Genomic DNA, 26,685 nt, shown 5'->3' with positions numbered 1-26,685 from the left:
ACATTTTTTACGCGGGTGACACATTTTTTACGCAGACGACAATTATTTGTTGCGCGACGAATTTTGCCGCCCGTTTAACAAAAATAATCCGCCAATGCCGAAACACTATCATTAACTTGATTAATGAGTAAAAGACCAATGTTAACTTTACCACAGATAGATATTTCCTGTATATCTGCCTTTGTTTCTCTTTAAACACAATCAGTTTAGGGGATTTTTAAGTACAGCGAATAAAAAAAATTACTTTTCTAAATATTCATTTTGTTTTCTTACCAGAATATGTTCCGACATCAATACCAACTACTTCTCCAACACCAGTGTCTTTGACTACTCTGACTGAGACAACAACGAACAACACAACAGCAGTGACAACTGGAACCATAAGTGAGACAGGTTTTGTGTCTGTGACAAGCAACAATATTCTAATATCATCTGAACTGAATACTGAAGCTCAAACTACATTGGTGTACACAACAGCTCTGCCATCTGGAACTAGTACTGAACCTGGTACCAGCAACAGTGCTGTCACTTCATCTGAACCCCATTCTTTAAGTTCTGAAACCAGTTCAACCACTGTTCTTCTCACTACAACATCAGAGACTGCAACAGCCCTCCCATCTGGAACTACAAGCACTGAAACTAATACTGAACCTGTAACCAGCAACAGTGCTGTCACTTCATCTGAACCACATTCTTTAAGTTCTGAAACCAGTTCAACCACTGTTCTTGTCACCACAACATCAGAGACTGCAACAGCTCTCCCATCTGGAACTACAAGCACTGAAACTAGTACCGAACCTGTTACCAGCAACAGTGCTGTCACTTCATCTGAACCCCATTCTTTAAGTTCTGAAACCAGTTCAACCACTGTACTTGTCACTACATCAGAGACTGCAACAGCTCTCCCATCTGGAACTACAAGCACTGAAACTACTACTGAACCTGTTACCAGCAACAGTGCTGTTACTTCATCTGAACCCCATTCTTTAAGTTTTGAAACCAGTTCAACCACTGTACTTGTAACTACAACATCAGAGACTGCAACAGCTCTCCCATCTGGAACTACAAGCACTGAAACTAGTACTGAACCTGTTACCAGCAACAGTGCTGTCACTTCATCTGAACCACATTCTTTAAGTTCTGAAATCAGTTCAACCACTGTACTTGTCACCACAACATCAGAGACTGCAACAGCTCTCCCATCTGGAACTACAAGCACTGAAACTAGTACCGAACCTGTTACCAGCAACAGTGCTGTCACTTCATCTGAACCCCATTCTTTAAGTTCTGAAACCAGTTCAACCACTGTACTTGTCACTACATCAGAGACTGCAACAGCTCTCCCATCTGGAACTACAAGCACTGAAACTACTACTGAACCTGTTACCAGCAACAGTGCTGTTACTTCATCTGAACCCCATTCTTTAAGTTTTGAAACCAGTTCAACCACTGTACTTGTCACTACAACATCAGAGACTGCAACAGCTCTCCCATCTGGAACTACAAGCACTGAAACTAGTACTGAACCTGTAACCAGCAACAGTGCTGTCACTTCATCTGAACCCCATTCTTTAAGTTCTGAAACCAGTTCAACCACTGTACTTGTAACTACAACATCAGAGACTGCAACAGCTCTCCCATCTGGAACTACAAGCACTGAAACTAGTACTGAACCTGTTACCAGCAACAGTGCTGTCACTTCATCTGAACCACATTCTTTAAGTTCTGAAATCAGTTCAACCACTGTACTTGTCACTACATCAGAGACTGCAACAGCTTTCCCATCTGGAACTACAAGCACTGAAACTACTACTGAACCTGTTACCAGCAACAGTGCTGTTACTTCATCTGAACCCCATTCTTTAAGTTCTGAAACCAGTTCAACCACTGTTCTTATAATCACAACATCAAATACTGCAACAGCTCTCCCATCTGGAACTACAAGCACTGAAACTAGTACTGAACCTGTTACCAGCAACAGTGCTGATACTTCATCTGAACCCCATTCTTTAAGTTTTGAAACCAGTTCAACCACTGTTCTTGTCACCACAACATCAGAGACTGCAACAGCCCTCCCATCTGGAACTACAAGCACTGAAACTAGAACTGAATCTGTTACCAGCAACAGTGCTGATACTTCATCTGAACCCCATTCTTTAAGTTCTGAAACCAGTTCAACCACTGTACTTGTAACTACAACATCAGAGACTGCAACAGCCCTCCCATCTGGAACTACAAGCACTGAAACCAGTACTGAACCTGTTACCAGCAACAGTGCTGTCACTTCATCTGAACCCAATTCTTTAAGTTCTGAAACCAGTTCAACCACTGTTCTAGTCACCACAACATCAGAGACTGCAACAGCCCTCCCATCTGGAACTACAAGCACTGAAACTAGTACTGAACCTGTAACCAGCAACAGTGCTGTCACTTCATCTGAACCACATTCTTTAAGTTCTGAAACCAGTTCAACCACTGTACTTGTAACTACAACATCAGAGACTGCAACAGCTCTCCCATCTGGAACTACAAGCACTGAAACTAGTACTGAACCTGTTACCAGCAACAGTGCTGTAACTTCATCTGAACCCCATTCTTTAAGTTTTGAAACCAGTTCAACCACTGTTCTAGTCACCACAACATCAGAGACTGCAACAGCCCTCCCATCTGGAACTACAAGCACTGAAACTACTACTGAACCTGTTACCAGCAACAGTGCTGTTACTTCATCTGAACCCCAGTCTTTAAGTTTTGAAACCAGTTCAACCACTGTTCTTGTCACCACAACATCAGAGACTGCAACAGCCCTCCCATCTGGAACTACAAGCACTGAAACTAGAACTGAATCTGTTACCAGCAACAGTGCTGATACTTCATCTGAACCCCATTCTTTAAGTTCTGAAACCAGTTCAACCACTGTACTTGTAACTACAACATCAGAGACTGCAACAGCCCTCCCATCTGGAACTACAAGTACTGAAACTAGTACTGAACCTGTTACCAGCAACAGTGCTGTTACTTCATCTGAACCCCATTCTTTAAGTTTTGAAACCAGTTCAACCACTGTTCTTGTCACCACAACATCAGAGACTGCAACAGCCCTCCCATCTGGAACTACAAGCACTGAAACTACTACTGAACCTGTTACCAGCAACAGTGCTGTTACTTCATCTGAACCCCAGTCTTTAAGTTTTGAAACCAGTTCAACCACTGTTCTTGTCACCACAACATCAGAGACTGCAACAGCCCTCCCATCTGGAACTACAAGCACTGAAACTAGAACTGAATCTGTTACCAGCAACAGTGCTGATACTTCATCTGAACCCCATTCTTTAAGTTCTGAAACAAGTTCAACCACTGTACTTGTAACTACAACATCAGAGACTGCAACAGCTCTCCCATCTGGAACTACAAGCAGTGAATCTAGTACCGAATCTGATACCAGCAACAGTGCTGTTACTTCATCTGAACCCCATTCTTTAAGTTCTGAAAGCAGTTCAACCATTGTTCTTGTCACCACAACATCAGAGACTGCAACAGCCCTCCCATCTGGAACTACAAGCACTGAAACTAGTACTGAACCTGATACCAGCAACAGTGCTGTCACTTCATCTGAACCCCATTCATTAAGTTCTGAAACCAGTTCAACCACTGTACTTGTCACTACAACATCAGAGACTGCAACAGCCCTCCCATCTGGAACTACAAGCACTGACACTAGTACTGAACCTGATACCAGCAACAGTGCTGTAACTTCATCTGAACCCCAATTTTTAAGTTCTGAAAGCAGTTCAACCATTGCTCTTGTCACCACAACATCAGAGACTGCAACAGCCCTCCCATCTGGAACTACAAGCACTGAAACTAGTACTGAACCTGATACCAGCAACAGTGCTGTAACTTCATCTGAACCCCAGTCTTTAAGTTCTGAAACCAGTTCAACCACTGTACTTGTCACTACAACATCAGAGACTTCAACAGCCCTCCCATCTGGAACTATAAGCACTGAAAGTAGTACTGAACCTGTAAACAGCAACAGTGCTGTCACTTCATCTGAACCACATTCTTTAAGTTCTGAAACCAGTTCAACCACTGTACTTGTAACCACAACATCAGAGACTTCAACAGCCCTCCCATCTGGAACTACATGCACTGAAACTAGTACTGAACCTGATACCAGCAACAGTGCTGATACTTCATCTGAACCCCAGTCTTTAAGTTCTGAAACCAGTTCAACCACTGTACTTGTCACTACAACATCAGAGACTGCAACAGCCCTCCCATCTGGAACTACAAGCACTGAACCTAGAACTGAATCTGTTACCAGCAACAGTGCTGATACTTCATCTGAACCCCATTCTTTAAGTTCTGAAACAAGTTCAACCACTGTACTTGTAACTACAACATCAGAGACTGCAACAACTCTCCCATCTGGAACTACAAGCAGTGAATCTAGTACCGAACCTGATACCAGCAACAGTGCTGTTACTTCATCTGAACCCCATTCTTTAAGTTCTGAAAGCAGTTCAACCATTGTTCTTGTCACCACAACATCAGAGACTGCAACAGCCCTCCCATCTGGAACTACAAGCACTGAAACTAGTACTGAACCTGTTACCAGCAACAGTGCTGTCACTTCATCTGAACCCCAATTTTTAAGTTCTGAAAGCAGTTCAACCATTGCTCTTGTCACCACAACATCAGAGACTGCAACAGCCCTCCCATCTGGAACTACAAGCACTGACACTAGTACTGAACCTGATACCAGCAACAGTGCTGTAACTTCATCTGAACCCCAATTTTTAAGTTCTGAAAGCAGTTCAACCATTGCTCTTGTCACCACAACATCAGAGACTGCAACAGCCCTCCCATCTGGAACTACAAGCACTGAAACTAGTACTGAACCTGATACCAGCAACAGTGCTGTAACTTCATCTGAACCCCAGTCTTTAAGTTCTGAAACCAGTTCAACCACTGTACTTGTCACTACAACATCAGAGACTTCAACAGCCCTCCCATCTGGAACTACAAGCACTGAAACTAGTACTGAACCTGTAAACAGCAACAGTGCTGTCACTTCATCTGAACCACATTCTTTAAGTTCTGAAACCAGTTCAACCACTGTACTTGTAACTACAACATCAGAGACTGCAACAGCCCTCCCATCTGGAACTACAAGCACTGAAACTAGTACTGAACCTGTTACCAGCAACAGTGCTGTTACTTCATCTGAACCCCATTCTTTAAGTTTTGAAACCAGTTCAACCACTGTTCTTGTCACCACAACATCAGAGACTGCAACAGCCCTCCCATCTGGAACTACAAGCACTGAAACTAGAACTGAATCTGTTACCAGCAACAGTGCTGTTACTTCATCTGAACCACATTCTTTAAGTTCTGAAACCAGTTCAACCACTGTACTTTTAACTACAACATCAGAGACTGCAACAGCTCTCCCATCAGGTACTACAAGCACTGAAACTAGTACTGAACCTGTTACCAGCAACAGTGCTGATACTTCATCTGAACCCCATTCTTTAAGTTCTGAAATCAGTTCAACGACTGTTCTTGTCACAACAACATCAGAGACTGCAACAGCTCCCCCATCTAGAACTATAAGCACTGAAACTAGTACCGAACCTGTTACCAGCAACAGTGCTATCACTTCATCTGGACCCCATTCTTTAAGTTCTGAAACCAGTTCAACAACTGTTCTTGTCACTACAACATCAGAGACTGCAACAGCTCTCCCATCTGGAACTATAAGCACTGAAACTAGTACTGAACCTGATACCAGCAACAGTGCTATCACTTCATCTGGACCCCGTTCTTTAAGTTCTGAAAACAGTTCAACAACTGGTCCAACAACAACAACTGCTGCTGCTGAAAAAACAACAACCAATGTTCCAACAACAACAAACACTGTTACCATAAGCACAGAAGCAACAACAAACATTGGCACAGCAACTACTGCTGCTGCAATAACAATCACTGGTACAACAACGACCACTGGTTCAACAGCAAACACTGAAACAACAACAAACACTGATGCAGCAACAACAACTAGTGGCATAACATTAATAACAACAACCACTGGCCCAACAATAACAATTGCAGCTGAGAAAACAACAACCAATGTTCCAACAACAGCAAACACTGTTACCATAAACACAGAAGCTACTGCAATTACAAGCACCAGTACAACAACAACCACTGATTCAACAGCAAACACTGAAATAACAACCACTGGGGCAACAACAACAACCAATGTTCCAACAACAACAAACACTGTGACCATAAGCACAGGTGCAACAGCAACCACCACTGGTGCAAAAACAACCAACACTGGTGCAACAACAAACACTTATACAACAACCACTGGTGCAATAACATCTACTGGTTCAACATCAATACCAAATAATGCTATCTCAACACCTACAGGCACAGCATCAATAACAAACAATGGTATAGCAACAACAGCCACTAGTCCAACAACAACAACAAACACTGTTACCATAAATACCATTAGCCCAACAACTACTGCAACAACTGCAACCACTAGTGCAACAACAACCTCTGCTATAACAACAACAAATACTGGTATTGCAACTACTGAAGAAACAACAAACACCACAACCATAACAACCACACCTGCAACAACAACTACCACTGCTAAATCAACAACCACAGGTACTATCACCACCACAACAACAACCATCATCCCATCTTCTACAACAATATCAACTGCAAATTCATCCTCAACATTTCCAGGTAAAACTGAGAATTAGCTAAAGTTAAAAATATTTGGGGAAAAAGCACTTATTGCTATAATTTGTTATAAAGCATATGTTATTATTTTTTATATTGCCAGTATTTATGGTAAAATTACCCTTTTTACAGATCCAGTACAATGTTTGCATTGTGATGTAAAATATGTGTCAAATGGGTAATAACAGAGACCAGTTAAAAACATTTTCAATAAACACATGAGAAAGTGTTAAATGCTGGATTAACCTTATTGCTATGGTAAGGTCAAGTTAAAGGAGTATAAAAATGTAAACGTTTTAGTTGATATTTAATTCCTGAAAATTGTATCCTTTGTCTTCCCATTTATGCTTTAGAAGCATTGGACAGGCTGACTCATTGATACATATTTGATGGCAATGCCCAAAAATGATCAGATTTTGGTCTAGCCTATAATCCCCTCTAATGTACTTGTACAGAGTAATCATGTCCCCTCGCAAGCGCCTCTTTTCCAGAGAAAACAACCCCAACTTCGACAGTCTAACCTCATAGCTTAAATCTTCCATCCCCTTTACCAGTTTAGTTGCAGTCTCTGCACTCTCTCCAGCTCATTAATATCCTTCTTAAGGACTGGAGCCCAAAACTGCACTGCATACTCAAGGTGAGGCCTTACCAGGGACCTATAAAGGGGCAAAATTATGTTCTCATCCCTTGAGTCAATGCCCTTTTTTATACAAGACAGCACTTTATTTGCTTTAGTAGCCACAGAATGACACTGCCTTGAATTAGACAACTTGTTATCTACAAAAACCCCTAGATTCTTCTCCATTAAGGATACCCCCAACAAACTACCATTTATATTATTTCTACCAAAGTGCATAACTTTGCACTTGTCAACATTGAACCTCATTTTCCAGTTTGCTGCCCAGTTTTCCAATTTTGTCAAATCGCTCTGCGAGCATCCTGCATGGAACTTATAGTTTTGCACAATTTGGTGTCATCAGCAAAAATAGAAACAGTACTCTCTATGCCCACCTCCAGGTCATTAATAAGTTAAAAAGCAAAGGACCAAGGACTGACCCCTGCGGTACTCCACTAACCACACTGGTCCAATTAGAAAATGTTCCATTTCCCACTACTCTTTGTAATCTATCCATCAGCCAGTTCTCTATCCAATTACAAATATTATGTTCTAGGTCAATATTCCTCAATTCAATCATTAACCTTCTGTGAGGTACTGTATCAAACGCTTTAGCAAAGTCCAAGTAGATGACATCAACTGCCATTCCAGCATCGAGGTTCCTACTCACCTCCTCATAAAAGGCGACTAAATTAGTCTGGCAAGATCTGTTACGCATAAAACCATGCAGGCACAAACTAATAGAATTATGAACTGCAATGTATTCAAGTACTCTATCCCTTATTACCCCTTCCAAAAGCTTTCCTACTACTGATGTCAGACTAACAGGCCTATAGTTTTCAGGCTGAGAACAAGATCCCTTTTTAAATAACGGCACCATATTAGCAATTTGCCACTCTCTCGGCACCATGCCAGACCTCAATGAATCCTAAAAAATTATGTGAAGAGGCTTGGCAATCACAGCCCATCCAGTCCTGGACCTTTGTTTACCTTTACATGTTCAAGTCTCTTTTGAACTTCCTCCTGAGTGACCCATGTGTCCAGGCCCGGATTTGTGGAGAGGCCACAAAGGCCCGGGCCTAGGGCGGCAAAAGTTTAGGGGCGGCATGCCGCCCCGCCGCAATTAAATTTTTAAATTTTGCTCCTATACGGAGCAATGGGGACCTCTCCCCACTGCTCCGTATGGGAGATGAAATGTATGTGCATGCGCAGCTGACGCGGAGGGAGGGTTCGCGCATGCGCTCGCTGTACGGGGGGGCGGGGTTGGCAATTCACGCATGCGCACAGGGGGAGGCCGGAGGGGGCGGCCTCGGGGCGCCCGCGTCACAAATCCAGCGCTGCATGTGTCAGTAGCTAAATTACTAGAACTGGGCATATTAAAAGGCAAGCCTTCAGTAGCTGGCTCCTCAGATGTATAGACATCACAAGTGTTACTGGCCTGATACTAAAGAAAACCCCGGCTTAGGCTGGGGGAAATAAGTATTTATGATCTCTTATTAAACATATATTCTCAGCAGCAAAGCAGAATATTGCAAAAGCTTGTAAAACATCCTCATTAGAGATCTAACATGTTAAAACCAGAATGGACAATTATCTAGTGACAGAGCAAATCACTAGTATCACCTATAGCAGTGCTGTCCCTCTGTGTGGCCCCCCACCTGTCTGGCTGCTTTGATGGCTTACCTTTGTGTAAGCTTTAAATGGTATCAGCACTGAGATTAACTGGCCCCCTGCATGGTTCTCACCTCAGATTCAGGCTGTAATCCCTCTGTATTGTTTAAAAATTTAATCCCCTGTACTGTTCACACCTTCTAATCTCTGCATTGTTTACCCCCTGCAGTGTTCACACCTCAGGCTCAGGCTGTAATCACCCACATTGTTCTCCTGTTCACACCTCAGACATTGTATGTACTGCCTGGTCTATGCTGCCTGTGTGTAGGCAGCATAGGGTAGGCAGAGTATGGCACATAGGCAGCATAGGGCAGGGCAGGGAGGGTATGGCACACAGGCAGGATAGGGCAGGCAGAGTATGGCACATACAGGCAGCATAGGGTAGGCAGAGTATGGCACACACAGGCACCATAGGGCAGGGAGGGTATGGCACACACAGGCAGGGTAGGGCAGGCAGAGCATGGCACACACAGGCAGCATAAGGCTGGCAGAGCATGGCACACACAGGCAGGGTAGGGCTGAGTATGGCACACACAAGCAGCATAGGGCAGAGTATGGCACACACAGGCAGCTAAGGGCAGGCAGAGTATGGCATCCACAGGCAGCATAGGGCAGAGTATGGCACACCCAGGCATCATAGGGCAGGCAGAGTATGGCACACACAGGCATGGCCTGTGTGTGCCATACTCTGCCTACCCTATGCTGCCTGTGGGAGGTGAACCTGGCAGGGGTTTGTTTTGGGAGTTTGTTAGCAGTTATAAATAGCAATGAAATGGTCCCTAAGGTGTGTAATTATATGCTGGGGGTTGCTGTGCTATCCACAGGGGAGGAGGAGGCATAGGGATTCAAGGGTACGTCTTAATATCACATAAAATAATTATTTCATATATGAATGATGGTGTGAGTGAGGATGAAGCATTTGGGTTTTTGCTGCACTACCACCATAGTGATAACATGGGTGTGGTTTGAAGTGGGTGTGGTTTAAAGGGGGAGTGGTCAAAACTGGCTTCCATTAGCGGCCCTCCACCATGTGTGCGAGAGAAATTTCGGCCCTTGGCACTGCAGAAGTTGGACAGCACTGACCTATAGGATAGGACACTTTCATAAAAATACGGGATCCGTGGGCTTCCTTCAAATTGATCTTTAAATCATTTAATTAAATTTATTTTTCCAATGCCTGACAGTACGTTATACAATGTCACAGTGTATCTCATGGACACCAGTTTTGTTTATATTTCTGTTATGGTTTCTTTGTTTTGTTTTTTTAATGTTTCTGAATGCCCTTCAGCATCTGCAAACAATCACTGTTGCAGAAACACTGTAAAATTGTAAAAAAAAAAAAAAACCAATGCAAACCTTTACATTTTCTTCTATATTTGTATTTCAGCTGTCAACCTCCTCAGTTATGGGAAAGACGCAGGTGATACAGAATTTGTCAAGAGAACAGTCGATTTTACATCTCCACTTTTCCAACCACAGTTAGGTTTTCCTTTTGGGAACAAGCTGCATACTAATATTTATGTATGTCATTATTTAAGCTATACAGATTTGTTTATTAACCTCAATGCTGAATATTATACAAATTCAAACTGCTGTCTGTCTTTCTTGTAGTACACTGACAATGGCCAGATCATCTTCCCAGCATCTCAAAATGACATCTTCAGCTACACTAACCCACCAGTTGGTGGATTTACTTCCAACTATCCAGTAGCCATGATTGCTGTGTTTTGGGATGATGCAGATTTTTCCAAAAATGTTGGGACCACATATTTTCAGGTTGGTTTATTTGGCATTGCTAAAGCTAAAAATCATTCTAAAAATAACATAAAAGAAATATTAAGTTGTAGAAAAGAAAAACATGTTTAAATTGTGACTGTGTGCCTTGGTGTGCCTGTAACAACTAAAAGACTCGTTGAATTGTTGTCTTTCCCTAGAACTGGTATTCTAGACAGTTACGGGCTTATTTATTAATTTTTGTGTTTCTGAATTTGAGTTTGTTTTTCTAAATCAAATAAACTTTAAAACTCGCATATCGAATGCTTGCTTATTTATTAATAAGGAAAACTTGTGCAAATAAAAAAACTATAATACCTTAAATTTTCAAGTTTACACACTCGAAAAAAACTTGAAAATTTCTAAAAACTCAAATTAAAAATATGGCTTGACTTTGCTTAGGACAACTCCCATTGACTTCCATATAACCTCATAAGCTTTTAGATGGCAAAGCTTTACATTCGAGTTTACAGGTTTTTTGCACTTAATGAATACCAGACATTCAAGTTTTTGAACCAGAATTTGAATTCATTTTTGTGCAAAAAAACGTGAATCGTGAAAAAGACCAAACTTGTACATTGATAAATCACCCCCTTAGAGACAATTTCTAACACGTATGTTACTATTTTAGATTTTTTTTTTATCTATCTATCTATCTATCTATCTATCTATCTATCTATCTATCTATCTATCTATCTATCTATCTATCTATCTATCTGTCTGTCTGTCTGTCTGTCTATCTTAACCAAGAGATATACTGAATAGGACCTTGCTTCCAGAGAGTATAATAGAAAGGCTAAAGCTACATTGTAAAATAAACATTTTTAGACCCTGTTAAGAATTTGTTTTTGTTTTTTTTAAATGAAAGGCACCAGAATGTGGGTCTAAAACAAAACTAACACGGTGATTCTATGAATAATGGTGCATGTGGATTTTCAAAGAAATTAGGCAAAGCATTGATTTTTGGTAATAAATTATGATAGAATCTAAGGATTAGAATGATGCAGTGTTGATCATACAATTTGATACCTGATAATCTTAGATATAGTCTTACATGTATCTTTTTTTTTTCTTTTAAAAACATTTTATTGAAGTTTTGCAATAAACATGTAAGATGAATAATGACAAATTATTTAAACATAGGTTGCACAACAATAGTCACATTCGACAGTTTGTCCTTCAAAAAGATAAAAAATGAAGAAAATACAATACTTACAGAGAAACAAAATAAGTAATTTAAATAGAGAAAAACAAAACAAAAACAAATTAACTAAGTTTGCCCAGTGGATAAACTATAAAAAGAAAAGGAAAGAAAAGTTTCCTAGAGAGCAAAATCAAGGATAATTTTGCTTATATGTTCGTGAATTATTGAAATAAATCTATATATGCAGCATTTTATAAATCTGATCCTTATTACTTTTATCTATAGCATTAAAGAAAAATGACCATGTATTTTTAAAAGTAATCCTGGATTTAGGTTGACTTGTTTTTGCTTTGATGGCCTCTTGCCAGCTATTACATGTATCTTTATTAGTGCTTTCTGTTATCATTTAAAAACAATAGGAATACACTAAGAATAGCGTAAGCGCTGCAAGCAATTCTACATTTCAAGTTGTTGAAGATATGGTCAGAAGATATGTTAATGCAAGCTACACTGCTCAGTGGATTTTAAAGATTACATGGGAAAATGCTCCTCCGTACCCAGCTGCAGCTTTTAGTACACAGGTGAGTTTTATCATTTCGAGTGTGTTAGTCAGAATCTTTAAGCCTTTGTTGTAAATATTTACAAATAATAGGACAATTTCTGAACTCACACACCACTCATATTTAATTTAGACCAATACATACCAAGCTGTGCTTACCACTGATGGCTATATATCCTATGTCTTGATGCTGTACAAAGATGGTGCAATGAACTGGAATGTGAGCAGTCGTGTAGCCAATGTCGTAATGGGTTACTCGAGGTACTGTGTAACATTTGTTTTCTTTTTCCTGTGTGTTGTTGTTTTAAAGTATCACATGGCAGTATGTTTTTTATCCTTACCTCTTCTACAGATTACTAGAAATCAAAATTTCTCAAAATATTAGAAAAACAATTCTATGAGTATTCAATCCCATCACTATGGTATGTTAAATGAAATATAGTGGCTTATGGTGCATATTGTAGTTACAAGGGTAGTTCATATTTGCAATACATTAAAGTATAATGAAGACAATTTGCAGTTGGTCTTCATGTTTTATCCCTTGTGGGTTTTTTTTAATTGGTTTTCAGCAGCTCCAAAAAAAAAGAAAAAGAAAGATAAGTAATTATGTGAATAACAACATTGTAGCCTCACAGGGCAAACATTTATTTTTTTTGGCTGGCAGGGTCTGAGAGGCAGCAAATAATTCAAAAACCATAAAAATGAAGACCAATTAAAACGTTGTTAATAACAGGCCATTCGGTAAAATATTAGAAAGTAACTCAAAGGTGAACATTAAGCTTTAATGGAGGCCAGGGACTTTATATATTTAACAAGGAAGAAATATTGTAAAACAATCACAGAAACAACTCCTAGTTGTTTAAATACCTAAAACAGTAAAGAAAATAACCTTAAACTTTTATTCTTTTTCACCACTTAGTGGCAATGGAGATAATTTTTACAAAAATGATGACCTGATGAAACGCCCACCATCTGAACGATATCGACCTTGTAACTACCAAGGACTGACATCAGGTAAAGGTTAATTGTTACTGCAAGGTAGTAAATATATGTACCAGGGGTTATGTGGGGAATATTAATTAGTGGCATAAGTAATATCCTGGACCTCCCTGCAAAAAAAACAATTCTGGGTTCCCTACAATACTATGTCTACCATGCTGCACAACTCCCCACCTAATTAAAGGGATGTTAAAGCGTGGGTTCAGGAAGGAGTGCTCCTGTAAAAGGGAGATTTAAGTTCTTCTCCCCATCCCCACTGAGGACTGAGGATAGCTAGTTCTGTCACTGACATTCAGACTATGTAACTATTGTAATCCACTTGCAAGAAACATAAATCACTCAAAGTGGTCTGCATGATTGTTCAGAAACATAGAAATAGGGGGCTGATTTACTAATCCACGAATCCGAATGGGAAAAATTTGGATTGGAAACGAACATTTTGCGACTTTTTTGTATTTTTTGTGATTTTTCCGTCGCCGTTACGACTTTTTTGTAAATTGTCACGACTTTTTTGTAGCCGTTACGATTTGCTTGTATATTGTCGCGACTTTTTCGTATTGAGCGATCGTAAACGGCAGGCAAATCTTTCAGACTTTGCATGATTTTGGAAGCCTCCCATAGGACTCAATGGCACTCTGCAGCTCCAACCTGGCCCAAGGAAAGTCACAAAGCTTGAATGAATCTGGAACTTTCGTACTCGGCGCGACGGCTACGAAAAAGTCGCAACAATTCGCGCAAGTCGTACTGCTACGAAAAAGTCATGACAATTTGTGAAAAAGTCGTGATGGCTACGAAAAAGTTGCGACAATTTACGAAAAAATCGCAAAATACCGATCATTAAAAAAAAAAACACATTCGGGCGCTTTTCGGACGTTTGTGGATTAGTAAATGTGCCCCTATGTGTAGCCATCTTAAGTAAGATTCACAGCAACTATAATAGGGATTACATTTTTATAAAACTATGTTTAGAAAAACAGTAAAAACAAGAAAGTAAAAAAACAACTGAAAAAGAGTATATGGAGTATGTTTTCCGGACAGCAATAGAGCAGCACGGGGATGGCAAGTAGATTGCAAGTAGTGTACCTGTACTTTTTTCTATAACTGTGCTATTTGTGTTTAGCCAAAAAATGTTTACTGTTGTTTAATGTTGTTGGGTCAGTTTTAATAACTTATATTTAAATAGTTTCCTTGCTGCATTAATTATTTTAAAGGATTATAAAGTCAATCTCATTAAACTAGTGTAAAGTAATTTGCAAGATTGCATAGTTAAAGATTTACTTCTCACTCACTTAACACAATCAGACAATCTAAAAAAAGATGACTAAGGCCATCTCATTGTTACGCATCTTCTTTAAATTAAAGCACATTATTTTTTATTATTTTATGTTCGCATACAGTGATTGGTACAATAAATATTTTTTCTGTATCCTTATTAGCCAATGTGCGAGGCCTCTGGATATATAACCTGAACAGCCAGGCTGTGAGTAACAACCGTATGACATGCATGACCTGGATTAATTCTCAGCCTGCTCCCTCAACATGGAATTCAGGTTTGGTGTCCTGTCCATGCTTGTACCAGCAGGGAATCTCTGATTCCAGATTCAGAAAAACCAAAGCAGGTAGGAAAAAATACTTTACAGTTTCTACAACAGATCTTAACAATAATGTCACACATACAAACAACTATAAAATCTATAAATCTAGAGATTGTTTAATGTTTGATAATATTGTGGATATTTTTACAGGAACATCTGGCAGCATCACTATGCTCCGCAACACAATGCCCAGTAGGTTAAAGGCTGGTGTTAGGTGCCTGTACCTCAATAAAAAACAGTTTTTAGAAGGCTTCCAAGAAAGGTCTTGGACATCTCCATCCTCTCAGCATGGTAAGTAAATATAGGGACCATACAAAAGGCTCTGTGGTTCCTTATTTATTATTAGATCTGAAGGGCACTAACTGATTTTAGGAGGTGTTTTATTTTCAGATGTAAAAACAATTTTTACAGCAATAATATGCTCTTTGAAGCAGTTTTTCTAAGAAAGCATCCAACCCTTTACTAAAACTATCTAATGTATTAATATCAGTTTCAGTAAAGGGTTGGATGCCTTCTTAGCAAGTGGGCAAATGCAAGGCTGTTGATATTAAAGGACATGTAAAGCCTACATTTGCCTACAATGTATATCAGTTGGGCAAGTCCCCCCCACCCAAATGGCATCATTATACTGCATATATCCCCTCCTTTTGCCAGCACCATCACAGTTCCCTAAAGCAAATAGCAGCTTTCACCCAGTGCCCATTTTTCCTCTGATACATAATCAGATACATTTAAATCTGCAAACAGCATACACATACACAGACCCTTATTCAGCATGCATTTCATCAAGAATACAGACTCTCACAGGCACAACTGTGTGATAAAAGTTCTGCTTTGCTTGAGCTGAGCTCAGGAGAGGAGAAAAAAATTGAAGCAGACAGCTAGAGCTGAGTTTCTATCGGAACCAGCAATGCCATCTCTTCACTGGCTGCTAAACTGGAGGGCGTGTTTAGTAATCTAAGCTTAGAGCAACTGAGCATGTCTGGCAAACCAGAAATCAAAGCAAATTCCCGAGGGGGAGGAGGGCCGAGTAGGTTACAGGAAGAGAAGAAAATCTCAGTGATTAAGGGGATGCTGCAGCCTTACTATTAACCTCTGGACAACCAGTGTGGCAGGTATTGAAAAATGTCAAAGAGGCTGTTCACTGATTACATTTTTGTGTGTGGGGTTTACATGTCCTTTAAAACTCATTCTTTGGAAATAGTCATTATATGGTCCCTAAGGTGTGTAATTATGTGCTGGGGGTTGTTGTGCTATCCACAGGGGAGGAGGAGGCATAAAGTGTGTGTGCCATGCTCTGTCTGCCCTATGCTGCCTGTGTGTGCCATACTCTGCCTGTCCTATGCTTCCCCTGTGTGCCATAATCTACCTGCCCTACCCCTCTGTGTGTGCTATACTCTGCCTCCCCTATGCTGCCTGTATGTGCCATACTCTGCCTGTCCTATGCTGCCTGTATATGCCATACTCTGCCTACCCTACCCCACCTGCGTATGTCATACTGTGCCTGCCCTTAGCTGCCTGTGTGTGCCATGCTTTGCCTGCCCTATGCTGCCTGTGTGTGCAATGCTCTGTCTGCCCTATGCTGCCTGTGTGTGCCAAACACAGTACATACAGTGACACAATCCTGGCACTGTTCTTAAAGTGTGAACAGGTAAACAATGTGGGTGATTACAATCTGAGCCTGAGGTGTGAACAATGCAGAGGGTGAACAATGAAGGGATTAAAAGATGTGAACATTACAGGGGATTACATGTTTAAACAATGCAGGCGAATTACAGCCTGAATCTGAGGTGTGAACAATGCAGGGGGCCAGTTAATCTCAGTACTGATATCATTTAAAGCTTACACAAAGGTAAGCCATCAAAGCAGCCAGACAGGTGGGGGGCCACACAGAGGGGACCGCCAGTTGGACAGCACTGATGTATTATATTATAATTACTGTTATACACTATAATTTTATGGTGTTACTGTTTCTTTAAAGTTAGGATTAATTTAAGTAATGTGAATGAAACTTAATTAATATGTATCTTTTTTAGCCACAAATCATTTAAATGTAATTCCTTATTGATCAAAATTGTTAACCAAGATGCATGTTTCTTAGAACTGATTTAAACAAATATATTTATATTTTTACAGACCTAGAACTCACAGCATATGACGTTTGCTGCAATAAGCTGGATGACCCACAGTTCTGTTCACTGTACATACAAAAGAGACCCGAAATTAATTGCAGAAGTTATAGGTCGTTATCTTCTGGTGAGTTCTTTTATTTACTAATTCGCATTCCAGCAGTTGGGATGAAGTTGGTGTTGGCATTCTAATTGACCACATACTAGACTGGAATAAATACATCTTTCATGTGCTCTTTCACTGTATATTTATACATCCTAATAATCATCAGGCTTACTGTAAATGAACTAGAAATAAACTGACTTTCATTTGTTATAATAGGTTCGAGTGTTGGAGACCCGCATATGTCAACTTTGGATGGGCTCACTTATACCTTCAATGGCCTAGATGATTTTATCCTCTTAAATGCAACAGCTTCTGTAACTTCTGTAATTCTGCAGGGACGGACAGAGCAGACTGGGACTGCTCGGGCCACTAACTTTCAAGCATTTGCATTACAGTATACCTCTGACACTTCAAGTGTTAAAGTAAGTTAAAATAACTTTGTTAAGACAGAATAATTTCAGACACATGAATGTTCACTGATCTGTATAATATATAACTAATACAACCTTTTGGTTGTTATATAGGTTGAGTGGTATCTTGGAACAAATGACTCAATAACAACCTATGTTAATGGTCAGAATGTCACGTTTGGCTATTCAGAAGGTACGTGATCTGCATTTATAAATAAATAAAGTACATATTTTCCAAATGCGTTTTTTTTGTGATGTGAGGCTAACAACAAAAGCAATTAAAAATGATTTTAATTGTAATGTAGCATGACGTTTTGCCAGAAGAAAACTACTTTTTAGCTGCTTTTTAGGACAGACCAATCAAAAATACTTGCTGATTTGTCAGTGATACTATGCAAGTCAAAAAGTGTGCATTTTTATGTTGTATCTATTACAGGGGTTATTTTCTTTGCACTTTTATCACCTTTACCAAACCTAAGTGTTTGATTCAAAATAAAATATGCTTATTTATTTTTTAAACCCACTAAGCCATTAGTTACCAAAATATTTTTTGCTAGTTAAGAATAATTATAGTATATTTTAAATCAAAGGTATGTCTGTTTTATGTTTATATAAGAGAAACTGTTTTCCATGCACCATGAGAAATTGCATAAAGACAACCATATTTACTTTATCTGTCTATTATGAACTTTCAGATATGGATACAATGATAAATGACTCCAATCCAGATGTGTTCTTATCGATGAATACTTCAGTCAGTGCAACCCTTGGAGGTTCAATTACAGTGTCAGTGTCAGCCTATTATGGAATATTGAATGCCATAACAAATCTCCCATCAGAATTCTTTGGACAAACCCGTGGCTTATTGGGTATGTATTATAGTTTCCTTATGCATGGCTAGAAATAGTTTAATTGCCTTTGTAATGCATTATAGACCCCAGCCAATGTCTAAATGTTGCCACCTTGTTCTTTTAGGAGTGTGGGATTCAAACATGAGCAATGATTTTCAGATGCCAAATGGAACCAGCATTAGTACAAACAGCTCTGATGAAGACATTTATAACTACGGGATGTTGTGTAGGTCTTTTAGCCCTATATTCTGAGTTTATTGTCAGTCAGCTATTGCGGATAACTGAATGATAAAAATGATGTGTAGTCAAGCTTCCAAAAAAGCATTTTTTCATAGTACTTAATGAAATATTACCATTGAAGATTTTTTTATCAATCGTTAAAAAGTTTTTTCAAAATATAATTTGGCTTAAAAAAATAGACACAAATTATAAACATCATAGAGTGATTTTAAAACAAAGCCACATGTAAAATATTGAATTGTAAATGCATCACATTCATTTAAGACTTTTTTTTACATTATTGTATATCCACAGTAAGGCATCAGGAAGCATTTATGTTTCTGTCTAACATGACAGTGTTAGAATGTAAAACTTTCCTACATTCACGGCCTTTTTAATCTTGTCTTCCACTAAACAGGGAAAGTCACTGAAGGCAACCTATTTACTGAGCCAAAGACACAGCGACCAAATAATGGCACATTCAAACCTCTCTTCCTGAAAGAACTGAAAAATTCGAACGGATATGGACAGCTGTCAGCCACCTGCCAAAACAATTTAGAATGTATTTATGATGCTTTGGTTACTAACAATACTGATTTGGCTTTAGCAACCCGCCAAGCTGTTGTAGAATTTCAAGCAACGAAAGCTATTCTGAGTAAGTGTACTTTTAACAAGACCCATAAACATTCTGACATCCTTATTTGCTAGTTCAGCGTAGACTACACAATTCAGGGCAAGATTTAAAGCACAGCACAGCGGGTACAAGGCAGCACTGTATTTAATGTCTGCTGTGAGTAAGTACATTGCTCTCCTACACTCTGTGACTGATGATGCCCCTCTAACCTGCTCATCTGAATGTTACACACAAGCTTGGTTGCATCCAAGGGAATGGCCACAGGACCCCCTGCCTGTCCCTGAACACAGGCCTGCCAAACCTATACAGGGCTGTATTTATAAGGAGGAGCAGCTCCTTGCACTACATTCTGTGAACACAAAGGGGCACATTTACTAATCCACGAACGTCTGAAAAGCGTCCGAATGCGTTTTTTTCGTAATGATCGGTATTTTGCGATTTTTTCTTAAATTGTCGCGACTTTTTCGTAGCCGTTACGACTTTTTCGCAAATTGACGCAACTTTTCCGTAGCATTGCAACTTGCGCAAATTGTCGCGACTTTTTCGTAGCTGTCGCGCCGAGTACGAAAGTTTTGGATTCATTCAAGCTTCAGTATCGTGACTTTCCTTGGGCCAGGTTGGAGCTGCAGAGTGCCATTGAGTCCTATGGGAGGCTTCCAAAATCATGCAAAGTCGCAAAGGTTTGCCTGCCGTTTACGAGCGCTCAATACGAAAAAGTCGCGACAATATATGAGCAAATCGTAACGGCTACGAAAAAGTTGTGACAATTCGCGCAAGTCGTAACGGCTACGAAAAAGTCGCAACAATTTACGGAAAAAGTCATAACGGCGACGAAAAAATCGCAAAAAAGTACGAAAAAGTCGCAAAATGTTTGTTTCCAATCCGAATTTTTCCCATTCGGATTCGTGGATTAGTAAATCAGCCCCAAAGAGTTGCATCTTTTGGGTACAAATAACAGGACAGTATTCAAAGTGCAAAAAAAAAATGCATTATTCACATGTGTTGTGCATTTTGCACCTTGTCTTGCACTTAAAAATTGATGCCTTATGTTAGTTCATAAGAAAGCATTGATGCATTTCTATCAGAAAATTTAACCACAAGGGCTTGTTTATTAATGCAAGGCACAGTGCAAACTGCAAAATCTGGTGTAAAATAATATAACATGAATTAATTTCCATATAGGTTACAATAAAGAACAATTAATTCATTAGCATATTGGCACACTGCACAGTCTGCTATACTTGTCAACACAAAAATTATGTTGGAATTCTGAATAATGATAATGTACTATGGGTAAATAGCATGCTGACCTGCATCTCTTTTTGTACTTCATACTTGCACTTGCATTAGCAATTGAGCCCTATAATCGAGGCCTTACAGTCTAATATTTTTAGCTATTTTTTATCCATCATATTTAAAATATCAATATTTCACCTCTCTCTACTATTTGTGACATCCTGTCTCTGTTTATTTCAGATGCAATACCACCTTATATTTCTGGTAACAATACCATCCAGGCTTTCATGAAACAAACAGTCACTGTACAATACACTTCCAATGGTACAAACATCACTTTTGCTGCAGATCTCCCATATCAAGATGTGAACATAAGCTGTAAGTGATTATATAACAATGATGGGACCAAACTGTAAATTATATCCTTGTAAACGGTGCTAAGTGATGTCATCAGTTATAATAGGAGCTTAGTGATGTAATTTCTGTCACATGGCTCATTAAAACGTCTATATTATAATAAATAAAGTACCCCCTTTTGTAAAATATGAGGATATTCCATGACCTGTATAAAAGCACAAGGCTGTAGGCCTTGTGCTTTTATATGGTCATGGAACTCCAAGGTGACTAATAATAATAATAATATCCCTATATTTTACAAAAGGGAGAACTTTAGGCAATATATATATATAAAATATTACTTATTATGGCAATTGCTTGGGCTTTCTCATGTATGAAAATTGCAATAAGGAATTGTGCTTTTCATATCCACCAAATTATTTATCATGTGCTTTTTCTCCAGCAAATGGTTCCCTGACTTGGACTCCAACAAGTACTGAGGGATTCACCTTGCAGCTTATAGCTACAGATTCACAGAACCTTTCTTCTGTCTTGAAGCTCATGTTTGTTGTCTGTAATTGTCATTTGGCAAATGAGTGTAACTACAATCAAACAACTACAGTCAACGCTACTTCTTTGTCTGTACGTATGGCAAATTGGAGTGCATCACGCTTAAATTCAGAGGTGTACTGACATGTTAAAGATCTGAAAACTGAGTGGGTCTATAAAATACACCGACCAATAATAAATGGATATTTATTATTAAGGCAACACTCCTTTACCCATACAAATAGCAGTAGAATTGTAATGTAATGTAGGCCAGTCCTCGTGGCTTGTAGCTTTTAATCAGAAACTGCTTCTGTCCATTTTCTTGATAAATTAATTAAACCATTCTGTTAATTGTATTTCCTATTATTTTGTTAAACAGATAGCAAGTTGCAGTTGCTCAGACAATTACAGCGGGACATTCTGCCAGACTGCCCCAAATCTCTGCACTCAGGGATGTTACACTAACGTATCATGTGACCCCTCTGCTGGCTGTGGGAAATGCCCTGCAGGCCTTACTGGTGATGGGCTACATTGCAATGGTAAGGAATTATGGCTAAATGCCTAATGTCCAAACTTTGGATTGTAATCTAACGAAACAAAAATATCCTAAGACACTAGTTCTACTATGTTTTTTCCTTTTTTCTTTTCAGCAGTTTTATTCACAGTTAAACACAATTACATGGATCACTGAAAAAACAGTGATCCGTGTTATTGTTTTATTAGCACTCCCTCCAGCAGTTCTGTTTTATCAACATCAGTTAACTTCCGGGTTTCCTCTGTTGAAGTTAACAGCAGGAAAGACCTTCGAAAGTTTGCTCTCAATTAACTCTTATGGATTTTTCAACTAATAACTCTTAGATGTTTCAACTATAGTAAAACAAACATTCTAATTAACTGTTTTATGGAATTTAGGATAGGATATTGTTGGTGGAATATGCTTCCTTTCAACCACAATAGCATTAGTTAGGTTGGGCACCGATGTTGGGTGATCAGGTATTCAGTTTTTTTTTCTAGAACCAAGGCCTAATTGAAACCATTAAAAACAATCTCAGATCATAATTACTGTTACACTATGGGGCATATTTACTAATCCACGAACGCTCTCGAAATGCTCCGAGCGTATTTTCGCCGAATTTTCCGACGTCCCCACGACTTTTTCGCGAAAAAATCGGAAAGGTTTTCCTGCTGTTTACAATCGTTTGGTTCAAAAATTTAGTAACTTTCGGATCGCCAATACGATATTATCGTGACTAATACGATTTTTTCGTAAGCATTTTCGTGATATTTGCGATCTTCAGAAATTATCGTATCCAATCCGAGTTTTTCCCATTCGGGATTCGAATTCGTGTCTTAATAAATCTGCCCCTAACTGTTTTACAAGCTTTGAAATTCCACAAATTGTAACAATCTTTCAACATTTCCTGAGAATATTTTAAAAATATAATGATAGGGTGAGATGCAAAGGTTGTTTTGAAATAAAACAACAAAATGGACTTCTAGATCTAGTTTTAAAGAGTGTATTGAGTGTATATGATACTGTTTTAGTAGATCTCTATCTGTGTGGCCATGTCTATGTTGAAAGCATGCTTACTTGGCTTTTGTCTCCTTCTCTAGCTGTAGATGTATGCGCTCTACCTAACAACTGTTCAATTAATGCCACCTGTGTAAATACAAACCAAAGTTATAGCTGCAACTGCAATACAGGCTATACTGGTAAGTATTTACATGTGCATTTGTTCTTAGCTCAGCTTCTGTAAGTTTACAGAGAATGAAGGTATTTTAATTCTCTGGTTGCCAGTTCACTGTCAAATTTCAACCCCCCCTTTCTAATAAATTCAGTCACTAAAAATGAGTGCTCCAGCATCTCCTTTCCCAGACAGGCCTCCGCTGAATTAGACCTGCACATGTGCAGTATAGTAACATTTTTGATCTGCACTTGGGATGCTGGAAAAATTAGACATGAGACATGAGAAATGAGGGAAAAAAATGTAAAGCAGGTTAAACACAAAAATGGATAGCAACTGAAATCTTAATTTGTAGTGTATGATTAAAAAACAATTTGTAAAGGGGAACTGCCCCTTAAAAGAGGTGGAATTTCAGCAGCTAGCTGGTTCTAGGACCCAGTTTAACCTAGCAAATAGGCAGTGATTTGAATGAGAGACTGGATGATGAATAGGAGAGAGTTTACCACCAAGATATTTTCAGCCAATGGAAAAAAAAACCTCAATTTCCCATACTGTCTGCCAATGAGTTGAATGCAAACGTCATGGCAGCAGTAATACAAACAGTACATGGCTACAAAATACGCATTCGAACATTTCTAGACTGATAACAGCCTGTACCAGTAGCATTTGGTGATTTCTATTAAGTCAACAGGAGGGGGAAACGTTTGATAATAAATAGTTTTTTAAAGCAAGCCTAGAACTTCAGTACTAGAGCTATCTTATTGTAGTGTGCAACTCCCAGGCATATCACATACAGTAAAAAACAAAAAATAAGGGGGCCCTAACAACGGGAGATAAATACCCCCTAAAATGTAGTTATTTTGGTATGCCATAATAAATACCCATCACAGCATCCTTTTGGTGCGTGCTGGGCCAGCTCCCTAGGCAGCACCTTGTGCCATTAGCCTATAAGTAACAGTTTTGTAGCAGTTTTCCTTATAACTAATTTTATATCTCTTGATATTTTTATTTGCCTTCTGTTTGTCTGTGTAGCCTATTTATTTCTCTGTTACATAGTTACATAGTTACATAGTTACATAGGGTTGAAAAAAGACCATTGTCCATCAAGTTCAACCCATCCGAGTAAACCCAGCACACAACCTATACTAACCAATCTATACACTCACATACATAAACTATATATATACAACCAGTAATACTAACTGTAGATATTAGTATCACAATAGCCTTGGATATTCTGCTTGTTCAAAAACTCATCCAGGCCCCTCTTAAAGGCATTAACAGAGTCTGCCATTACCACATCACTAGGAAGGGCATTCCACAGCCTCACTGCCCTCACCGTGAAAAACCACCTACGCTGCTTCAAATGGAAGCTCTGTTCCTCTAATCTATAGGGGTGACCTCTGGTGCGCTGATTGTTTTTATGGGAAAAAAGAACATCCCCCAACTGCCTATAATCCCCTCTAATGTACTTGTACAGAGTAATCATGTCCCCTCGCAAGCGCCTCTTTTCCAGAGAAAACAACCCCAACCTCGACAGTCTAACCTCATAGCTTAAATCTTCCATCCCCTTTACCAGTTTAGTTGCACGTCTCTGCACTCTCTCCAGCTCATTAATATCCTTCTTAAGGACTGGAGCCCAAAACTGCACTGCATACTCAAGGTGAGGCCTTACCAGGGACCTATAAAGCGGCAAAAATATGTCCTCATCCCTTGAGTCAATGCCCTTTTTTATACAAGACAGCACTTTATTTGCTGTAGTAGCCACAGAATGACACTGCCTGGAATTAGACAACTTGTGATCTACAAAAACCCCTAGATCCTTCTCCATTAAGGATACCCCCAACAAACTACCATTCAGTAGATAGTTTGCGTTTATATTATTCCTACCAAAGTGCATAACTTTGCACTTGTCAACATTGAACCTCATTTTCCAGTTTGCTGCCCAGTTTTCCAATTTTGTCAAATCGCTCTGCAAAGCGGCAGCATCCTGCATGGAACTTATAGTTTTGCACAATTTAGTGTCATCAGCAAAAATAGAAACAGTACTCTCTATGCCCACCTCCAGGTCATTAATAAACAAGTTAAAAAGCAAAGGACCAAGGACTGACCCCTGCGGTACTCCACTAACCACACTGGCCCAATTAGAAAATGTTCCATTTACCACCACTCTTTGTACTCTATCCTTCAGCCAGTTTTACCCTGGGATGAATCCCATCCGGTCCTGGACCTTTGTTTACCTTTACATGTTCAAGTCTCTTTTGAATTTCCTCCTGAGTGACCCATGCGCCAGTAGCTAAATTACTAGCACTGGGTATATTAAAAGGGAAGCCTTCATTATCTGGCTCCTTTTGTTTTATTAGGCAATGGATTCTCTTGTGTTGATATCAATGAATGTGCCAATGCAAATATTTGCACAAGTAATCAAACCTGTGAAAACACTGAAGGAAGTTACAAATGTGTCTGCAAGAATGGATATATAGGTAATATTCATATACATTAATACATCTGAGAAAAGAAACAGCAGATTGTATGATCCATTGAGACCAGCATCTGGCTATAACAGACCATACATGCTTTTGTCATTAAAATGTATTAATTTTTACCCCATTACAATGATCAAGCTAGTTCAACTAAACATTCATTTATAATGCAACTCTAATTCTGTTTCAAATATGTCACATGTTGACATTGCAATAGAAGGAATGTGCCTAAAACCAAAGAACCAATATGATCAGCAATGGCGGGAAACTTTTGCAGTATTGTCATTTAACTGCCATTTTCAATTAATAAAAATCAGAGGAAATAATCAATAAACAAAATACTGAGGTATTTTCAGTACTTAGTATTTCATTTAACAATAAATAAACAGAACAGTACAGGCACCATTCATTTCATAAATGTATGACATTGGGAACTACTCATTATACTTGGTCATTCTTCCTTAATTCACAATATCAGACTAACTAACCCTTAGGTCCCCTCAAAACTGACATATGCATGTTTTAAGAATACATTCTTTACAAAGCAGTTTTTGTCAAATCTTATCAGACCCTATAACAGTTTTTACTATGATTTCTCATATGATTTTGCTTGCGATGAGAGCTTGTTATAGAATTGCCTGTAACCAAAAATGATTTTCAATGGTGAAATAAATATATTGGTTGCTATTGACAGGAAATGGTACTGTGTGTACATACGATGCTTGTGAATCAAGTTATTGCTTTAATGGTGGAACCTGCAGAAGACAAGGAACAAACTGGGCCCAAACATGCAGCTGCAAATCAGCATTTAATGGAGGCCGATGTGAAACACCAAAAGATAATTTCCCTGCACAGCTTATAACTAGTAAGTACATGTTTAGTTATCGGCACTATATTTTGAGCTCTTTGATTTCCCTTTGCT

General features: G+C 39.1%; 1 protein-coding gene across 1 annotated transcript in view; it reads left to right on the top strand.

Moving 5' to 3' along the window:
* The window catches only part of muc4 (mucin 4, cell surface associated), a 74,663-nt gene that overhangs the window by 37,091 nt on the left and 10,887 nt on the right, over window positions 1–26,685 (top strand). The window contains exons 33-52 of the mRNA XM_031901916.1: window positions 277–6,771; window positions 10,443–10,576; window positions 10,667–10,831; window positions 12,392–12,553; window positions 12,665–12,792; window positions 13,451–13,545; window positions 14,967–15,149; window positions 15,276–15,416; window positions 17,262–17,381; window positions 17,577–17,782; window positions 17,885–17,963; window positions 18,466–18,639; window positions 18,746–18,847; window positions 19,259–19,495; window positions 20,951–21,088; window positions 21,510–21,688; window positions 21,975–22,134; window positions 23,210–23,308; window positions 25,644–25,763; window positions 26,458–26,628. Of these exons, the coding sequence (XP_031757776.1) occupies window positions 277–6,771; window positions 10,443–10,576; window positions 10,667–10,831; window positions 12,392–12,553; window positions 12,665–12,792; window positions 13,451–13,545; window positions 14,967–15,149; window positions 15,276–15,416; window positions 17,262–17,381; window positions 17,577–17,782; window positions 17,885–17,963; window positions 18,466–18,639; window positions 18,746–18,847; window positions 19,259–19,495; window positions 20,951–21,088; window positions 21,510–21,688; window positions 21,975–22,134; window positions 23,210–23,308; window positions 25,644–25,763; window positions 26,458–26,628 (9,288 nt within the window). The remainder of the gene's footprint in view (window positions 1–276; window positions 6,772–10,442; window positions 10,577–10,666; window positions 10,832–12,391; window positions 12,554–12,664; window positions 12,793–13,450; window positions 13,546–14,966; window positions 15,150–15,275; window positions 15,417–17,261; window positions 17,382–17,576; window positions 17,783–17,884; window positions 17,964–18,465; window positions 18,640–18,745; window positions 18,848–19,258; window positions 19,496–20,950; window positions 21,089–21,509; window positions 21,689–21,974; window positions 22,135–23,209; window positions 23,309–25,643; window positions 25,764–26,457; window positions 26,629–26,685) is intronic.

Source organism: Xenopus tropicalis, chromosome 5 (assembly GCF_000004195.4).
Source record: "Xenopus tropicalis strain Nigerian chromosome 5, UCB_Xtro_10.0, whole genome shotgun sequence".
NCBI classification, from domain to species: domain Eukaryota; kingdom Metazoa; phylum Chordata; class Amphibia; order Anura; family Pipidae; genus Xenopus; species Xenopus tropicalis.
This window is presented reverse-complemented; position numbering and strand designations above follow the sequence as displayed.